The following is a 16,079-nucleotide window of genomic DNA, read 5'->3' on the forward strand; positions in this document are numbered from 1 at the left end:
TTATAGCTGCTAGAATGAGAGCATTTAACCCAGTAGAATTCTGTTTCAGGTTCTGTATAAATTCCAAAATTAGATTCCCAAGAAGGTCAGAGGTTATATCAGCCAAAACATGAGAATAACAGTAAAAAAAAAAAAAAAAAAAAAAAAAAAAAACAGCTCTTTGACAGAATGGATACGTTAGCAGTATAATAATTTAAATTTAAGTTGCATGTTTCCACCTTAAAGGATTGGAAGGACATCTAAACAAAAGATGAGCTCTGTCATTTCATTAACTAAAATATTTGGCCAGTTCACCTTCACAAAACAAGGACAATAAAAAATAAATACATAAAAATGTCACGTGTTAAATTTCATCTAATAAATTATTATCTAGGTCAAACTAAAGTGTAAATTTAATGAGTTGTTAACCTCTTTTAAATATTTATGTAAAACGAAGTTGTAAAAGTATTTCCATTGTGTGAAAGCATTGTAGTTGAAAAAAATATGAATATTGTTCAGAGACCAATCAAATGCAGATGTTTTTAATTAACATATTGAAAGTTCAAATTTTCGAACCATCAGAAGTTTTCATCAGAAAATTAGACAATTTTTTAAGTGTCATGTTATTAAGTCATAGGTAGCCTTCTGATGACAAACATGGCCTAGTATATTTTTAAAATTCAGATCATATACTTGTTAATAAACATTTTTTTTTTAAATTTATCCATCTATTATTAATGGAAATTTGGTATATGTCTGAATCCAAAGCTATATTATTACTTCTATTAATGTATTATTGTATTAGGTTGGTGTAAAAATGATTTTTGACGTTGAACTAAACGTCAAAAACAACATTTTTGCACCAACCTAATACTTATATCTATAAATCTTATCGATTCATAATTTTGATTTGGTACATTCTAAATCCCAAACTATACTATTTCAGGCTATTATGAAATAGTCTGAATAGTATGGGAGATATGCATTATCTCTTTCTGAAGAGAGGGGAGTAGTGTACAATATGTGTGTTTATCATGATACCATCCTCCCAGGTATTACTCCCTTTTTAGGGGAAGGGTAATATAATATTTATTCTGTTCCCTTGATATTACCAGACATTACCTCCTACTTTTATTTTCATACTGCTCAGTTGCTAATATAATTTTTTTTTTTTTTTTTTTTTAATTATTAGTATTATTCATTTCTTTTTAGTGATTAATAAAAAAAAATATTTCCAGAAAATATTTTGGCCAAAATGAACAATATTTTTTTCTAATAAGTGAACGAGATTAGTAATTAAAATTACTTTTGTTTTCATTAAAATGTTTTCTGTTTGATAAAATTAAAAACAGTCTCAGTTTTTTTCCAACATATTTGAGTAATCGATACTTTTATTGGAATTGAATCTTTAAAATCATTAACCGTTTTGTATTTATTTAATCCATATACTTCTATACCATTTGTATCTACATATGCAATGCATGATTTTGAGATTTTTATATCTTACAATAGCAAGAATAGATGACAAGTGTGAAAAAATAAGGTTTAAAAAGGAAAATACTATGCAAGGTTAGTTAAGCAAGAAAATGAAATTTTAGTGTGAAAGTGAGTGGACACCATTTTGGAGGCTCTTTCCATCACCCTACAGGGATTAATAGAAGTTGTAATCCATTCAGATGCAAATTTATTGTACAAAATAAACTAAATCCCAGAGCAAATAATGGAGTTATCTGTTGTTTTTTATATGCTTCCAGTGATAAGAAAAACAAAATAACACTGGTTATAGTCAGCTAATGTACTTCCTAACTTCCAGCGTGACAGTTACTGAAAGTGGTTGACAAGACAAATTTGTTCTTTTGCTTTTTTTCTCTCACGCTTATATCTACCCTGTGTATGTACTTTTTTTTTTTTATTTAATTTTGTATTTTGATGTCAATTTGTCATTTTGATTTCAATAATTTTATCTTTATACTTTCATAAACATATTTATTATATAAATTCTAATAAACTTACTTTGTAATAAAAAATAACGTATTTTTATAATTTCATAAACATATTTCTTATAAAATTTCAAACAAAAACTTCTGTTTTTTAATTTTGTTATTAAAAGTGCAAATAATTGTGTTATTTTTATCTGTATAATTTTGTCAATTTTTATTATATATTTTTCAATAATGTCTTTATATTTTATTTCAATAAATTGTTTCACAATAGAAACACTGAAGAACAATAAAAGTTATATAGCTGACTATAGCCACAACACTTCTACAATGTGTCAACAACACAATGCTGGACAATTGTTCATAACAGGAATCAAAGAATACTCAATACAACATTACTAGTTGATAATCATTATTGTGAGAATGTCTGAAAATTTTTAAGTTAATAGAGGAATTAAAGAAAATGATCTTAAACATTAAATTATAAGTTTATAAAATAATATCATAATGATCAGACATTATTATTATTACTTTAAATTTTAAAACATTTTGAACTCTTAATAGTTTTTTTGATAATTCTTTCATAAAATACTTTTTATTATTTCATTTATAATGAATTTTGATCAGTGAAAGTGAATAAGCAGATTCATACATTTGTTCAGCAAAAAATTTGGGAAGGTTGCAGATTAAAATTGACAGATAAGTGACAGTAGTTTTCAGTTATATACTAATTTAAAGCAATGCCAGAAGTTGGAGATTATTAAACTACAAAAAAAGGAATGGATTTAACATTGCAATGGATTAAATTTAGGGCTGGATGAAGAATTTAAAAGCGTATATTGAATATACAACCGGTACCCAATGTGCAAAATATTTGTTAAAATCCACTGAAATTGACAGCAACAATGTTTTCAGAATGAAACTCTTCAAATTTACCATTAGAAAATTCAATTAAAAAGAAAACTTAATTGAAGAAATAATCTTCTGCTATTTTTCTTTGTTCTTGAAATTCAAGTTTCATTCATTTTAAAGTAAAAAGTGTACATATTTCAAACTATATGCAAATCAACTTTTATTAGGCAGTGAAAATAAAATGGACACGTCAGGTCAATCTCATCAGCAAATAAGAGTTAGCTCCCTTCCTCAGTGGAAGGATTTTATACAAATATTTTTGTGTTCACTCAAATTTTACATCAGAGTAACTTTAAGGAATTGTTTTAAAAATTAAAAATAACTTGAAAATAATGTATTCGTTTGTCTTTTGTATAATTGAGAAGTTATAATGATAATAGAGCTCCTATAATGATAATGGAGCTCCACACAGCAAGTGCAGATCAAGGGAAAATGTTCAGCAAAGAGGCATCAAGTACCATTTGTTTTTTTTGTATGACTCACCTGAAGATTGAACCTCAATCTCGCAGATCATTATCAAATACTCTTAACATTACTCCTATTTAAATAAAATTAATTGTATCAAATTTATGTTGAATTATTTATTTTTATTTTTCACCTAAGTCTTAAACATTTATAGCATTAAAAAAATATATTAGTGCTAATACAGTCAGGGGCACATATGAAAATCACATTCCAAGTAAAAATGACTTGATATACTTATGTATAAGACAAAAGTAACCACCCTCAACAAAAATTATAAAAACTATTGAGTAGAAGTTTAATTAAAAATAAAAATTATTTTTATCATATTTTTCCTCGATAAGAGAAAAAAAATACTTGAAAAGCAGGGGGAGATAAGTCAGTAACATTTAACAAAGTAATAATGAATTGGCAAACTATGAAAATTGATTTGTATTTTTAATTAAATTTCTACTTGATAATGTTTCCTAATTTTAGGCGAAGATATTTATTTTTACCTTATACGTAGGTATACTTAAGAAATTTTAGTTGGAATGCGATTTTCAAATTCGCCCCATAATGTATGAGAACCAAAATATCTAACAATTTTATGTTGTTTATCATGTTCTCCTTTAGATTGAGTAAGAATTACAGTGGTAGAGATATGTTCTGCTATTGAATGTAGTAAATAAAATATGAGAGATCAATGACAAATTGTAAACGTTTTTTTAGTTTGATAAAAAATGTCATCTTTAAATTATATATATATATATATATATATATATATATATATATATATATATATATATATATGTATATATTATTAGGCAATCACTATGAATTTTCAAATCTAGATGTAAGGTGTTGAAATGTTGAAATGTGAGCTATATTAAGTTCAATTTCATCTTATGCAAGCGGTCAGGGAAACGCTTCGTAAAATTTTAACAATAGTTATTAAACATCAATTTAAAAATATTTATCCAATTTAAGGTTATTTGGAGTATTTTCATAATGCTTTTAGATGACATAATGTGGATACAACATTCCATTTGAAAATTGGAATATTTAAGATTTGATCCATAGTTATTAAAGAATTATTGCCTATTAAAATTTAAAGTTTTAGATGCAAAAATATGTAATGGCATTTAATTAAAATTGGAATAAGGATTCTTGACATGAAGTCTAGTAGCGTTAAGAGATTAAGACACCTATTAAGCAAAATTACCTGAATTTCAATTTCTTCTAAAGATATTTTAATTTGAGACATTTTTTTTAAATCAGAATCATGTAATGGATTTTGATCAAAATTGGAATAAGGTTCTAAACAGGGTTTAATATCATTATATCTTTATTATAATCTTTGCAAGGGGGGCATAAAAGTGGTGCAAGCTGTTCTGTTGGAGGATTTTTACCCATACAGTGATAAATAGAAGAGTTAAATATAGAGTATGAACTGTATTAGTTCAGGGAATAATTTATGTAAAAACATGAACTTCAAGATTTTGTAAGATTTTATAAAACTTCAACTGAAATCTTAAAAGATGGCAAATTATAGATGAAAAATAAATTTTAAAAATAATTTTTTCCATGACATTGTTTCAGTATATATATATATATATATATATATATATATATATATAGTACACACAAAAATAATTTTCGAAGAATTTGAACTTACCACAATGGAATGTATAACACCAAGGCGTGCACAAGCCAACATGGCTATCACTAATTCCGTAATCATGGGCATATAAATAGCCACACGATCACCTTTCTGGATACCTAGAAAAAAAAAAAAAAAAAAAAAAAAAAAGCAAAGATTTAGAAAACTTTATAAAAATAAATAAAAATCAATCCACCTGTTTTTGTTATCAACCAGTTTTAGACACTTAACAAAATTTGCTTTTGTTGGTTTGAGGCTATCAATACTTTTGTTGGTTATTGATTGTTGATTTAGAATTATCTCCCTTGAACAATATTTAAGTTATACACATATGGCTTTATGCAAGGCGCAAAAATATTCATAACTGATTTTATGTTCAGATTTAAAAAAAAGACTCTTAGATGAAGCTTTTTCTATGTTTGCTAGTATTAAGATGTTTTAAGTAATTTCAATTTTTTTATGTTAATTCAATAACAATAAGGTAAAAAACAAAAAAAAAACTGAGAATGATAATTTTATTGTGATCTGTGGATTTTCTTTCTCGCAAGCTTTTAAAATTTGGACTAATGACAAAAGATGTTTGATTTTTAATTAGTAAGGAAGAAACAAAAAAAATAAGCAAAAAGTGACTTACCTAAACTTTTCAATACATTGGCAAACTTGCATACTTCTGTTCTTAATTCCTGGAAAGTGATTTTTCCTGTGTCGGCTGGATCATTGCCTTCCCTGGTAAAAATAAAAAAAATTAAGCAGAATGAACATAATGTTTATTATACATTCTGATTCACAAAATTAATCAAATGGTTTCAGCAAACACTTCTGCCACACAGAAGCAAGAGTGTGAGCCACGTGACATCGTGCTGTAAAGTTCTGCTGGGGAACAGCTACTATAAAATGCCCCACAATGGAGTATGTATGTAAATATCTCCATCGGGCTATCTGTAAAAAGTTGAATATCGAATATAGCAATAAGTCCTAGGAACATGTTTACCAGAAAGTACAGATGGAAATAAGTCAATATACCATCCAATATGACTATGCAATCCCTACAGCTACATATATAGAAAACGGAGATATTAAACCTGACACAGTGATATGGGGCAAGCAGCAACCTTAGAAGTTAGTGTTGCCAATTATGCTTGGTTAAAAAGAGTCGAGAAGAAAAACGATAATGAAATACCAATGTAATTTATGTATGACTTGAAAAGAAACTGGAATCTTAAGATCTGTCATTCCAGTAATTATAGGAGCAACTGAACTTATGAAAAAAAGTTTTAAAAACTACTAGGCAAATACACCTAATTAACCAAGTGCAAGGGAGATTCAAACTATTGCACTTAAAGGGACGGTCAGACTCTTAAAAAGATCTCTCAGTTATAATATATATATATATATATAGGTGAATGTTTGGCATCCGGTAGGATGTCTCATCCCCAGCTTGAACAAACTGGGAAGATGAATAAATAAAAACGTGATGCTCAATTTAAAATTCAAATAATGTAGATAATGTAAATGTGCAGCTGGAATTTTACATCCTTCATATCAATTTACCTTTTCAGATTTTCAAAGTCAGACCGAAATACGCTTGAAGCTAACAAATCAAACTTTGATTCTGACCAGAAAATTTTCATTTGTTATTGTCATACTTTGTTATTAGGAATATGACAACATACTGAGCTACAATCTATATAAAAACTATTGTTTATTTGAAGCATCTTTAAATAATCACCTAAAAATAAAGATCAGCAACAGAGATAACTCCTTTTAGATTGAAGAATATAAGTTAAAAAACGTTCAAACAAATAAAAATTACAAACTAAGATCACATTGTACCCTGGGAGACACTAGATAGGAACGACTAATATTTAATGAAATAATTTTTTTTTTTTTCAAGAAATAAAGGAAATTGATAAGAGAAAAAATAAAAACATCAATATTTGCTTAAAACAGTGGTCAGGTCATACAATAGTAAACCGAGTATACGTATATTTTCCCCCCAAAAGTTTAAAACTATATATCATGCAAGTATTATATAGTTATCAATGATTAGGTTATTTGACACAAAATCTGAATCTGCTACCTTCTTAAACCATCTTCGATATAAATTCTTCCCCCCTTCCAACTTTGAACTTAACATTCTATACAAATGTAACATTACTTTGCCCAATGTCAAAATTAACTACAATACCAATTTTGATACTGAACAAAGAACAAAAGAGACGATAAAAAGTTGTGTATGCAAAGATCCGACAATTGATTTAGCAACAGTCAGAGTTACATTCTAGAATATTTTTCAATCAAACCACTGTTGGAAGGGATGATTATCTCAAGGTGAGTGCAAAATGAATCACACACTTTGGTGAATGCCTCCATGATGGCAGCCTTTAGAAAGTCAGCCATTTTGGAAGCATACTTGTTGGTTTTAATCTGGATCACACCTCCAAAGAAATAGTTAGACGAGTTGTATTCAAGCGAGAAGGGCGGCCACAAATTTTGTGATTAGTGGTGAAGAACATTGCTGAAAAGCCATGCCTGAATAGTCTTCATCTGCAGGAGCGGAGTCCTGCTGGTAGACATAGGGGTATTCAGCAGTGATAGTGTCTATTCAGGCCTTCACCACGCTCCTCAGCATCTTCTGATCAATCTTGACAATTACTTTCAGTCCTTTTTGAAAGAGAAACAGAGGCATAACATCCCTCTCACTGAAGACGACACCAAGGATTATGTAGACGGAAAGAAATTTTGTAGGCTTCATGAGGAGAACCTCATCGATGTCTCTGTAGTTCCACGTGTCATTCTCCCTGTTTGAAGTTCTTTTTTATCAGAGAACCTCAATATCCTGGAGAACCTGAGCTTGGGCTCAGTCAGCAAAGTCATTGCCTTAGCCTCCCCTAACTCCTTGGAAACTTTCGTAATGAACATGCAATGAGACTTGCAGCAAGAGGAGCAACTCATATCCTACTTAATCATTTGATAGATTGTCAACTTGTCAGCAGCGATCTTAGCATAGCTTTGACTTTGGATTTTACTATTATCAGTATTCACTTATTTTCAAAAACTATCTTGAAATTTTTGCATGTAGAGGATATCTGAATGAAATTTGCATGCAACTACACATAAATCAACGAATCAAATGTGTGCACCAAGAAAGTTAGAACTCAAACTTTCTACCAAATTGTCTATAAAGTTACCAGCATAAAGAGAGAAAGAAGAAACAGAACCAAGATGTCTAAGCAACACATGAAGACAAGATTTTGTAGTGGAAATAAAACATTTGTTCACAAGAGAATTAGAAAAACTATTCATACATTTTATCAACTGTGTTTTAAATCTCCATTCAAAAAAATAACAAAAAGGGGATTAGTAAAAAGTTATTTAATGAAGCTATTGAATGCTTATGTCTTGATGGAAAAAAGTATAATACTAAAAGTCCAACAGTCAAGACAAAGAAAGCATAAATATTGACAAGAGAAAAGTTATTAGTAGTCCATAAAACGAGAATGTTATTACATCTGTATGTATGCAAGTTGTAGAAGTTTGTGAGAATGGTAAGCCATTTTTTTTTTCTTTTTTTGCTGAGATGAGAGTAGCGCAGTAATCAGTCTCTTAAAAAATTAACAGGGATGCCACAAGAATGTTTGCTAAGTTTCCCTACAGGCCCAAGCAAAGATTGCCAAAACACAGGACCACCTGCACAAGTGAGGCTATGTACAGGGCGCCCAGTGTCCCTGCAGTGCCGACATGCAGACTATCACATACATCCTCACAGACTGTCTCCTTAGCGAGGCATGCTTCACTGCAGACCTGAGGAATACTTCAAATAGTCTGATGATGAACCTTAAGATGGAGTGAAACGCTATGACGATAAGGAAATAAGTGTTCAGAAAGGTCTTAAGAATTTAAATCTATGTGCGAACGCCAATGGCCAGAGACTAAAGGTAGATTTCGTTTGCAAGCCAATAAGGAGTTTCATAATTTTCAGAGTGCCGTGTTAGACAAGTTGGCCTTCTCGCTGGGTCATTGCGTGCAAAACACATACACAATTTTTTAAAATAAGATTTGATAGCAGCTGATCAACTGCTACAGAGATTGCTCTTGATTGGCTAAAGTCTGATACAGAGATGTAAACATGTACCAGGTTGTAATAGTGGTGTATATGAATGGCCAGCATTGCAAGTGATAAATGTTTATCCAAAAGAAAGGAGAAGGAGCCACAGAAAATTAAAAATATCTCTAGTTGAAGCATGGCCATCCAGGAGATAATTTTTTGTTTGAAATAAAATATCTCATTAAATGGGGAATCATGCTGAAACCAACCTGTTTGAGAAAAAGTAATGTCAAAGATTACCTGCAAATAAACCTCTTTTAATGAACACTATCTAGCTGTTATCTCCAGTGGATATCTTGAGTAGTTAGCTTCTAGGTGGTCTAACGGCAACCACTGACAAAGGCCAGAATCTGGTTATGAGAAAGTCAGAGCCAGCCTTTTGGAGGGTGAGGAGTTGGACATTCCAGAAGCAGCTGGTTTCTCTGTGGGCTGGCAGGAGTGAGTGAGTGAGTGAGTGAGTGAGTGAGTGAGTGAGTGTATTTGTTTAACGGCATTTCAACCTCTAAGAGTCATTTAATGCCAAAAAGGTTTTGTTGATATAATAGATTTTCAGTTTCTTGTAAAATTTTTTTAAGTTTCTTGAAAAAGTTTATCTTTTGAAGCAAGATGTTTTAGGTTTTCTGAAAAATTGTTTTAGTTGTAAGAGATTTGTTTTTCTAAACTGAATTTTACTTATTTACTTTATAGGAGTTTGAATACATTTGTTTCTTTTAAATAGTTTATGATTTGTTGGGGTTCCACTTTCTGGAACACTTTTCTAATGTTTGTTGTTTTAAAATATTTCTTCTGAGTGTGTTTGTGTTTTCTACATTCTGTCAGTAGATGTTTAATTGTTAGTTGTTGGTTGCAGAGTGTGCAATTTGGTGTTTCCTCCGCTTTGATTGGGTAGGAATGAGTTAATTTTGTATGTCCGATTCTTATTCGGTTTAGTACAATTTCTTCTCTTCTTCCTTTAAAAATTTTTTGTTTTTCGTTTTTAATTATTGGTTGATGTTCATGCAATTTGTTTGCAGTGCATTTGTTCCATTCCTCTTGCCACATGTTTTCTATATATTCGTTGATTTTTCGTTTTAGGTCTGTGTGTGGTATTTTAATTTTTTCCATTTGGTGGTTTGTGGCTTCTTTAGCTAGTTTGTCTGCTTTTTCATTTCCTGGAATGCCGACATGACTTGGTATCCAGGCTATTATAATTTTTTTATTGTTTTTTTTTCGTTTATTTCATTGTATTCTTGTATAATTTCTGTGATAAAAGGGTGTTTAGATTTTACTTCAAGGGCCATGATACAGGATAGCGAGTCTGTATATATTATGGCTTTTTGTTCGTTGATGTCTTTGATGTGTTTGAGAGCTATTTTGATGACCTGCAGTTCGGCTGTATATATTGAAGCCTCGTTGGGCAGTCTTATTTGATATTGATTTTGTCCATCTGTGCATGCTGCGCTTGTTCCATTTATAGTTTTAGACCCGTCAGTGTATATTTCTATGTATTGTGCATATTTTTCTCTTAATTCTCCAAAGTTTCTTCTGTTTGTTATATTATTTGTAATGTTTTTCTTGTAAGTAGTAAGTGTTATGTCGGTTTCTGGTTTGTGTAATGTCCATGGGGGTCTGTCGTTTGTTTTCTGAGTAATTATATTGTCGGGGTTTTCATTGATTTGATGTATTATTTCTTTAATTCTGTGTCCAAAGGAGGGTATACTTTTTGGTTTCCTTGAATAAGAGTTTGTACATTGTAAGTTGAAGGTAGTTTTGTATGTTGGGTTTTCGGGGTTGGTTTTTAGTTTTGTTGCGTATTGTAACGCTAGTTTTTTCCATCTAAAGTGCAGGGGTAGTTCTTGGGCTTCTACATGAAGGCTTTCCATTGGAGAAGTTCGGTAGGCTCCCAGGCTGAGTCTTAAACTTTGATTCTGTATTGTTAGTAGTTTGTTTTTGTAGGATTTTTAAGTAGAGCTGTATATGGCACAACCATAATCCAGTTTGGATCTGATATGTGAGCGATATATTTTGAGCATTGTAGCTTGATCTGCTCCCCAATCTAGTTTTGATACTATTTTTAAGATATTTATTGCTTTTAAGCATTTTTGTTTTAATTTGTTAATGTGCTCCTTGAAGTTTAGTTTGTTGTCTAAAATGATCCCTAGAAATTTGGTGTGTTGTACTACTGGTATTAGTTGTCCATCTAGTTTGAGCTGTGGATCAAGGTGGTATTTTCGTTTCCTACAAAAGTGGATACATGTGGTTTTGCTTTTGGACATTTTAAATCCATTTTGGTTAACCCAAAGGTCTATTTTGTTAAGGCAATGTTGCATTTGTCTTTCAATAGTTGGCATATTTGGTGATGAGCAAGTTATTGAAAAGTCATCAACAAATAGTGTTTTTTCGAATCCCATGTTAACATTTTCGATTATACTGTTGATTTTAATTAGAAAAAGGGTGGCAGATAGTACGCTACCCTGTGGTACCCCTGTTTCTTGTGTGTGTTGATCTGATGTTGTATTTCCTAAGCATACTTTAAATGTTCTGTGGGATAGGAATTCTTGGATAAATTTTGCTAGGTTTCCTCTGATTCCCATATTATGAATATCTTTCAAGATTCCATATCTCCACGTGGTGTCATACGCCTTTTCGATATCAAAAAAGATTGAGACCACGTGGTGGTTTCTTATTAGACCGTTACGAATATATGTTTCTAGCTGAATAAGTTGATCATTAGTACCTTGATTTTGTCTAAATCCGCTTTGGTGTGTAGAAATGAGGTTATATTTTTCTAAATGCCACATTAGTCTTGTATTGACCATCCTTTCTGTTGTTTTGCATATACAGCTTGTTAAGGCGATAGGACGATAATTGGTAGGGTTGGAGTGATCTTTTCCTGCTTTAGGAATTGGGATGATATTGGAGTCGAGCCAGTGTTTTGGAAAATTGTTAGTCCACCATATTTTGTTAATTATCTGTAAGAGAATGTTGAGAGATGTGTCTGGCATGTGCTTTAGAAATTGATAGTGGATGTCGTCTGGACCGGTAGCTGTATCTTTACTTTTATGAATTGCATTTTTTAGTTCTGTTATAGTGAAAGAAGTGTTATAGTATTCTTTGTTATTGGATGTGAAATTGAGTTTTTCTTTTTCTGCGTTGTTTTTGTATTTTTGGAATTTGGGGGAGTAGTGGTTGGATGATGAGTTTTGGCTGAATTCATTTGCGATTATGTTTGCTATTTCTTTTTTGTCTATAGTTTGTCTACCATTTGGTGTACTTATATTATTTATTGGTGTTCCAAGTTTTTTTCCAGTTATTTTTCTTATTATTTCCCATGTTTTTTTTGATGGCGTGTTGTTGTTCAATTTGGAAATATAGTTTTGCCAGGTTTCTTTTTTGCTTTTTTTTTATAAGATAGCGTGCTTTTGCTCGTGCTTGTAGGTATTTTTGAAGGTTGGGTTTTGTAGGATGTTGTTTGAAGTGTTTTAGCATTTTTTTCCTGTTAGTTATTGCTTGCTTACATTCTATTGTGAACCATGGCGTTGATTTTGGATGTGGTTTGGTGGAAGATTTTGGGATTGTCTTGGTTGCTATTTCGTTTAGTGTATTGGTGAAAGCTAACATAGGATCTGGTTTGTTAACTATTTCTTGATTAATTAGATTTGTGCAAAGTTTGCTAAATTCAGTCTAGTTAGCTTTATTAATTTGCCATTTTGGTTTTGATTCTTCTGTTGTAGGTTCTTGGGTTTTGAGAAAAATTGGGAAGTGATCGCTGCCACACTGGTCGTTATGTACCTCCCATTGGAAGTCCATAAATATTGTGGGGGAGCATAGTGTTAGGTCGATAGCTGATGTCGTTCCTGTGCCTGGGTGAAGGTATGTGTGTGTTTTGTCGTTAAATATAGTTACTTCAGGTGATTCCAGTAGTGATTAAATGGTTTTCCCATTTTGATTAATATTCTCACTTCCCCACATTTTGTTATGGGCGTTGAAGTCCCCCAATAATATAAAAGGTATGGGGAGTTGTGTTATAAGATCTTCAATTTCGGTTTTGTTTAGTTTATGTTTAGGTGGAATGTATATTGAACAAATGGTTATTGGTCGGTGAAGTGTAACTTTAATTGCTATTGTTTGTAGGTTTGTTTGGAGTTGTAATTTTATATGTGGTATCTGTTTTTTTATTATAATTGAAGTGCCACCTGTGGGTCGATTATCTGCTTGTGATCTGGTTGTTTGATTGTAGATGTAGTATCCTTTGAAGTTGATGGTGTCCGTTTCTTTTAGAAGAGTTTCCTGTAGGCCGATTATGCTGGGGTCATATTGTGCTATTATATGTTTGATTTCTTCGTAGTTTGGTTTTATGCCTCTGCAGTTCCACTGTATGATGTTTTTATTCATTTCCATAGGTAAGTTCGTTTATTTATTAATTTTTTTCCTTTTTTTTCTGTTTGGTTTTTGTTTAGGTTTTTATATCTATTATTCTATTGATTTGTTGTGTTTTGAGTGGTTTTTGTTTTGTCTTTACTTGAACTGCTTGGTTCCTCAGTCTCCATTTTCTCTTCCTGGTCAGTTCTGTTTTTGGAGCTAGATTTTTTCCTGTGACTCTCGATTTCAATCAATTCAAATCTGTTTTCATTTTCGATTAACATTGTCTCTGTTTTTTGTTTGCTTTGGTTTTTGGAAAGAGGATTCGTGTTTTCCCGTTCTGTTTCCATCTTTCCAGATATTGTGTTTTTATCTTCTGCTTTTGTCCTTGTTCGTGATTTGGATCTTTCATGGTTTATTTGTGGTTTTTGCTGTTCGGGTTCTTTTTTGTTCTTTGGGACTTGTTTTAGATCATTTGACTGAGTTTTCAAAGATACTGATATTTGTTTCTTGTTGTTTTCGTTAGTTTTTAAAGTTTCAATTAAATTTTTGAGTTCGGAGATTAGTTTAAGTAGGTCTTGGTTTTGGGTTTGGTTTGAAGTTTTTGTAATGTCTGCGTAAGTGTTTATTTTTTCTCGAGAGCTTGCTATTTTCCTTGCTTCAGGAAAGGGCACGTTTTGTTTGTATTTTATTTCGGCTATTTCTTTTTCTTTTGTGTAGATTTTGCATATTTTAGAGTATGCTGGGTGTTTTTCTTGGCAATTTAGGCATTTTGTTTCGTTTGGGCATTCACTTTCAGTATGGTTAGGTTCTTTTAAGCCACATTTTCCACATACTTTCTGTCCTTTGCATGCTTCTCTGCTATGTCCATATTTATGACACTTATAACATCTCAGAGGGGCTGGTATATATTGTTCTACTTTTTCTACTGTGTATCCGATTTTTATTTCTTTGGGAATTTTTGGTGTATTGAAAGTTAGTATGTAGGTTTGACCATTCCTTTTTATGTTTATTCGGACGTGATCGATTACTCCCTGTTTTCTTAGGGCATTTTCTATTTCTTCTGCTGTAGCCAAGGTTAATTCATGGCTTTTTATAACACCTTTTGATGTGTTTAGTCTTTCATGAGCATAACTTTTGCATTTATAGATATGGAATTTTTCCATCTCTAAGATGTTTTTTGCGTCTTTATAGTTGTCGACTGTGACAAGTAGATTGCCATTTTTCATTTTTTTTGCTGTTTTTGGGTTGCTGTTTTGAGACAGAATTTTTTCAATTAAGAATGGAGATAGATCGCTGATCTTTTTTCCTTCTAAGGTTTCGATTACTATGAATCCTGGATATTTTTCTTTATCAATTATTTCATAGTTATATTCTTGTTCACTGTCTGAGCTGGTTACGTCAGAGTGGGTTCTTTTCAATTTTGTAGTATTTTTTTTTGATTTCTGGGTTTTTTGTTTGGGTTTATTATATCCATAGAAGTTTGTTTAGATTTTCATCTCTTGCTCCCCACCCTCCTCGGAGCCCGAAATTGGGAGATGTTAGGGGGGAAACCCATTCGCCCTTTCATCCCAGGGATACAAAAGAGATATACTCAATTGATTGAGTTTGTTCCATCATTTCCTGTTTCCTCCTTTAGTTTCTTCTTTCCCAGTTTGATAGAAACGTTCGTTAGGGAGCAGTTGTGTGGTTTTTGTCTCATCAATTGATTGGCCCTTGCCATCGCCTTCTAACACTTAACTGGTTTGTCTATGTTTGTAGTAATGAAATGTATTATCTTTGGATTAAGTTTTTTTTTTTTTAAATTTTATTTAGATGTTATAATTGACATTTTCAGTGTAAGTGTTAGGGCTTGACATGACTAGCCGATTGGTTGGATCGGGCCTCTCCAACCGCCCGTCTAGCCTAGTACAAGGCCAAAGTAGAGTGTTGCTACAGGTACCTTTATTTTCCCTAGGCATCGGTTGCTCAGCCACCAGGATCCTTTACCTAGGCATCACGGGTTGCCACCCACGGCCAACAAGTAGCCCCGTTGAGGGACTTTTACCCTCTGCAGGGGGGCAGTCGGCGTATTCTAATGCCCTGCCGACAGGGTCAACCGAGAAGTAGAGAAGGAAAAAAGCAGGGGGGAAGGGGAGGGGGCTGTTGTTTTTATTTTGTTTTTGTAGAACATAATTAAGTTTTACAAAAGAGAATAGAAAACAAAAACAGAAATCGATGTAGGTGCGTTTCGTCTCAGGAAGCCAATAGGCATCCTGATCTGGTAGCACCAGGGGCTGGCAGGAAGTTGGACCAGTGTACCTCTCTGGGCAAGGTGGGCTCTTGGAGTTCTTAGCTAATGGGTTGTGTTAATTGAACTTGTATTTCGATTTGACCATGTAAAAATCTCATTTTGCAACTCATTCAACTTAGGAAAACAATTTCTTGAAGAAGCCACTATTTTTATAAAAGAATCACAAACTGCATTGATTTTAAGCAAAAAAATATTTTTTTCAAAATAAACCAGTGAATGTAGTTTACAAATCTATCATTGTTTTTTATAAACAGTCGCTGCTGCTGGCTAATAACATTATAATTTTAATGATAATAGTATCAATTATTTACTTTTGCTGAAAAGGGGAACAATATTTTGGGAAGGGATAGGGTAATTAAAAATTGCTACTACAAAAAGAGAAAACATAAAATTATAATTTTA

At 31.8% G+C, this 16,079-nt stretch overlaps 1 protein-coding gene across 2 annotated transcripts in view; it reads right to left on the bottom strand.

Annotated features, from left to right (window-relative positions):
- The window catches only part of LOC145259656 (acetyl-coenzyme A synthetase, cytoplasmic-like), a 121,058-nt gene that overhangs the window by 81,894 nt on the left and 23,085 nt on the right, over positions 1 to 16,079 (bottom strand). For both annotated transcript variants that reach the window (XM_080117319.1, XM_080117314.1), the window contains exons 3-4: positions 5,570 to 5,661; positions 4,951 to 5,054 (exon numbers count right to left, since the gene is read on the bottom strand). In XM_080117319.1, coding sequence (XP_079973445.1) covers positions 4,951 to 5,054; positions 5,570 to 5,661 — 196 coding nt within the window. The remainder of the gene's footprint in view (positions 1 to 4,950; positions 5,055 to 5,569; positions 5,662 to 16,079) is intronic.

This window comes from Euprymna scolopes, chromosome 3 (assembly GCF_053919585.1).
Source record: "Euprymna scolopes isolate OS-2025 chromosome 3, ASM5391958v1, whole genome shotgun sequence".
NCBI classification, from domain to species: Eukaryota; Metazoa; Mollusca; class Cephalopoda; order Sepiida; family Sepiolidae; genus Euprymna; species Euprymna scolopes.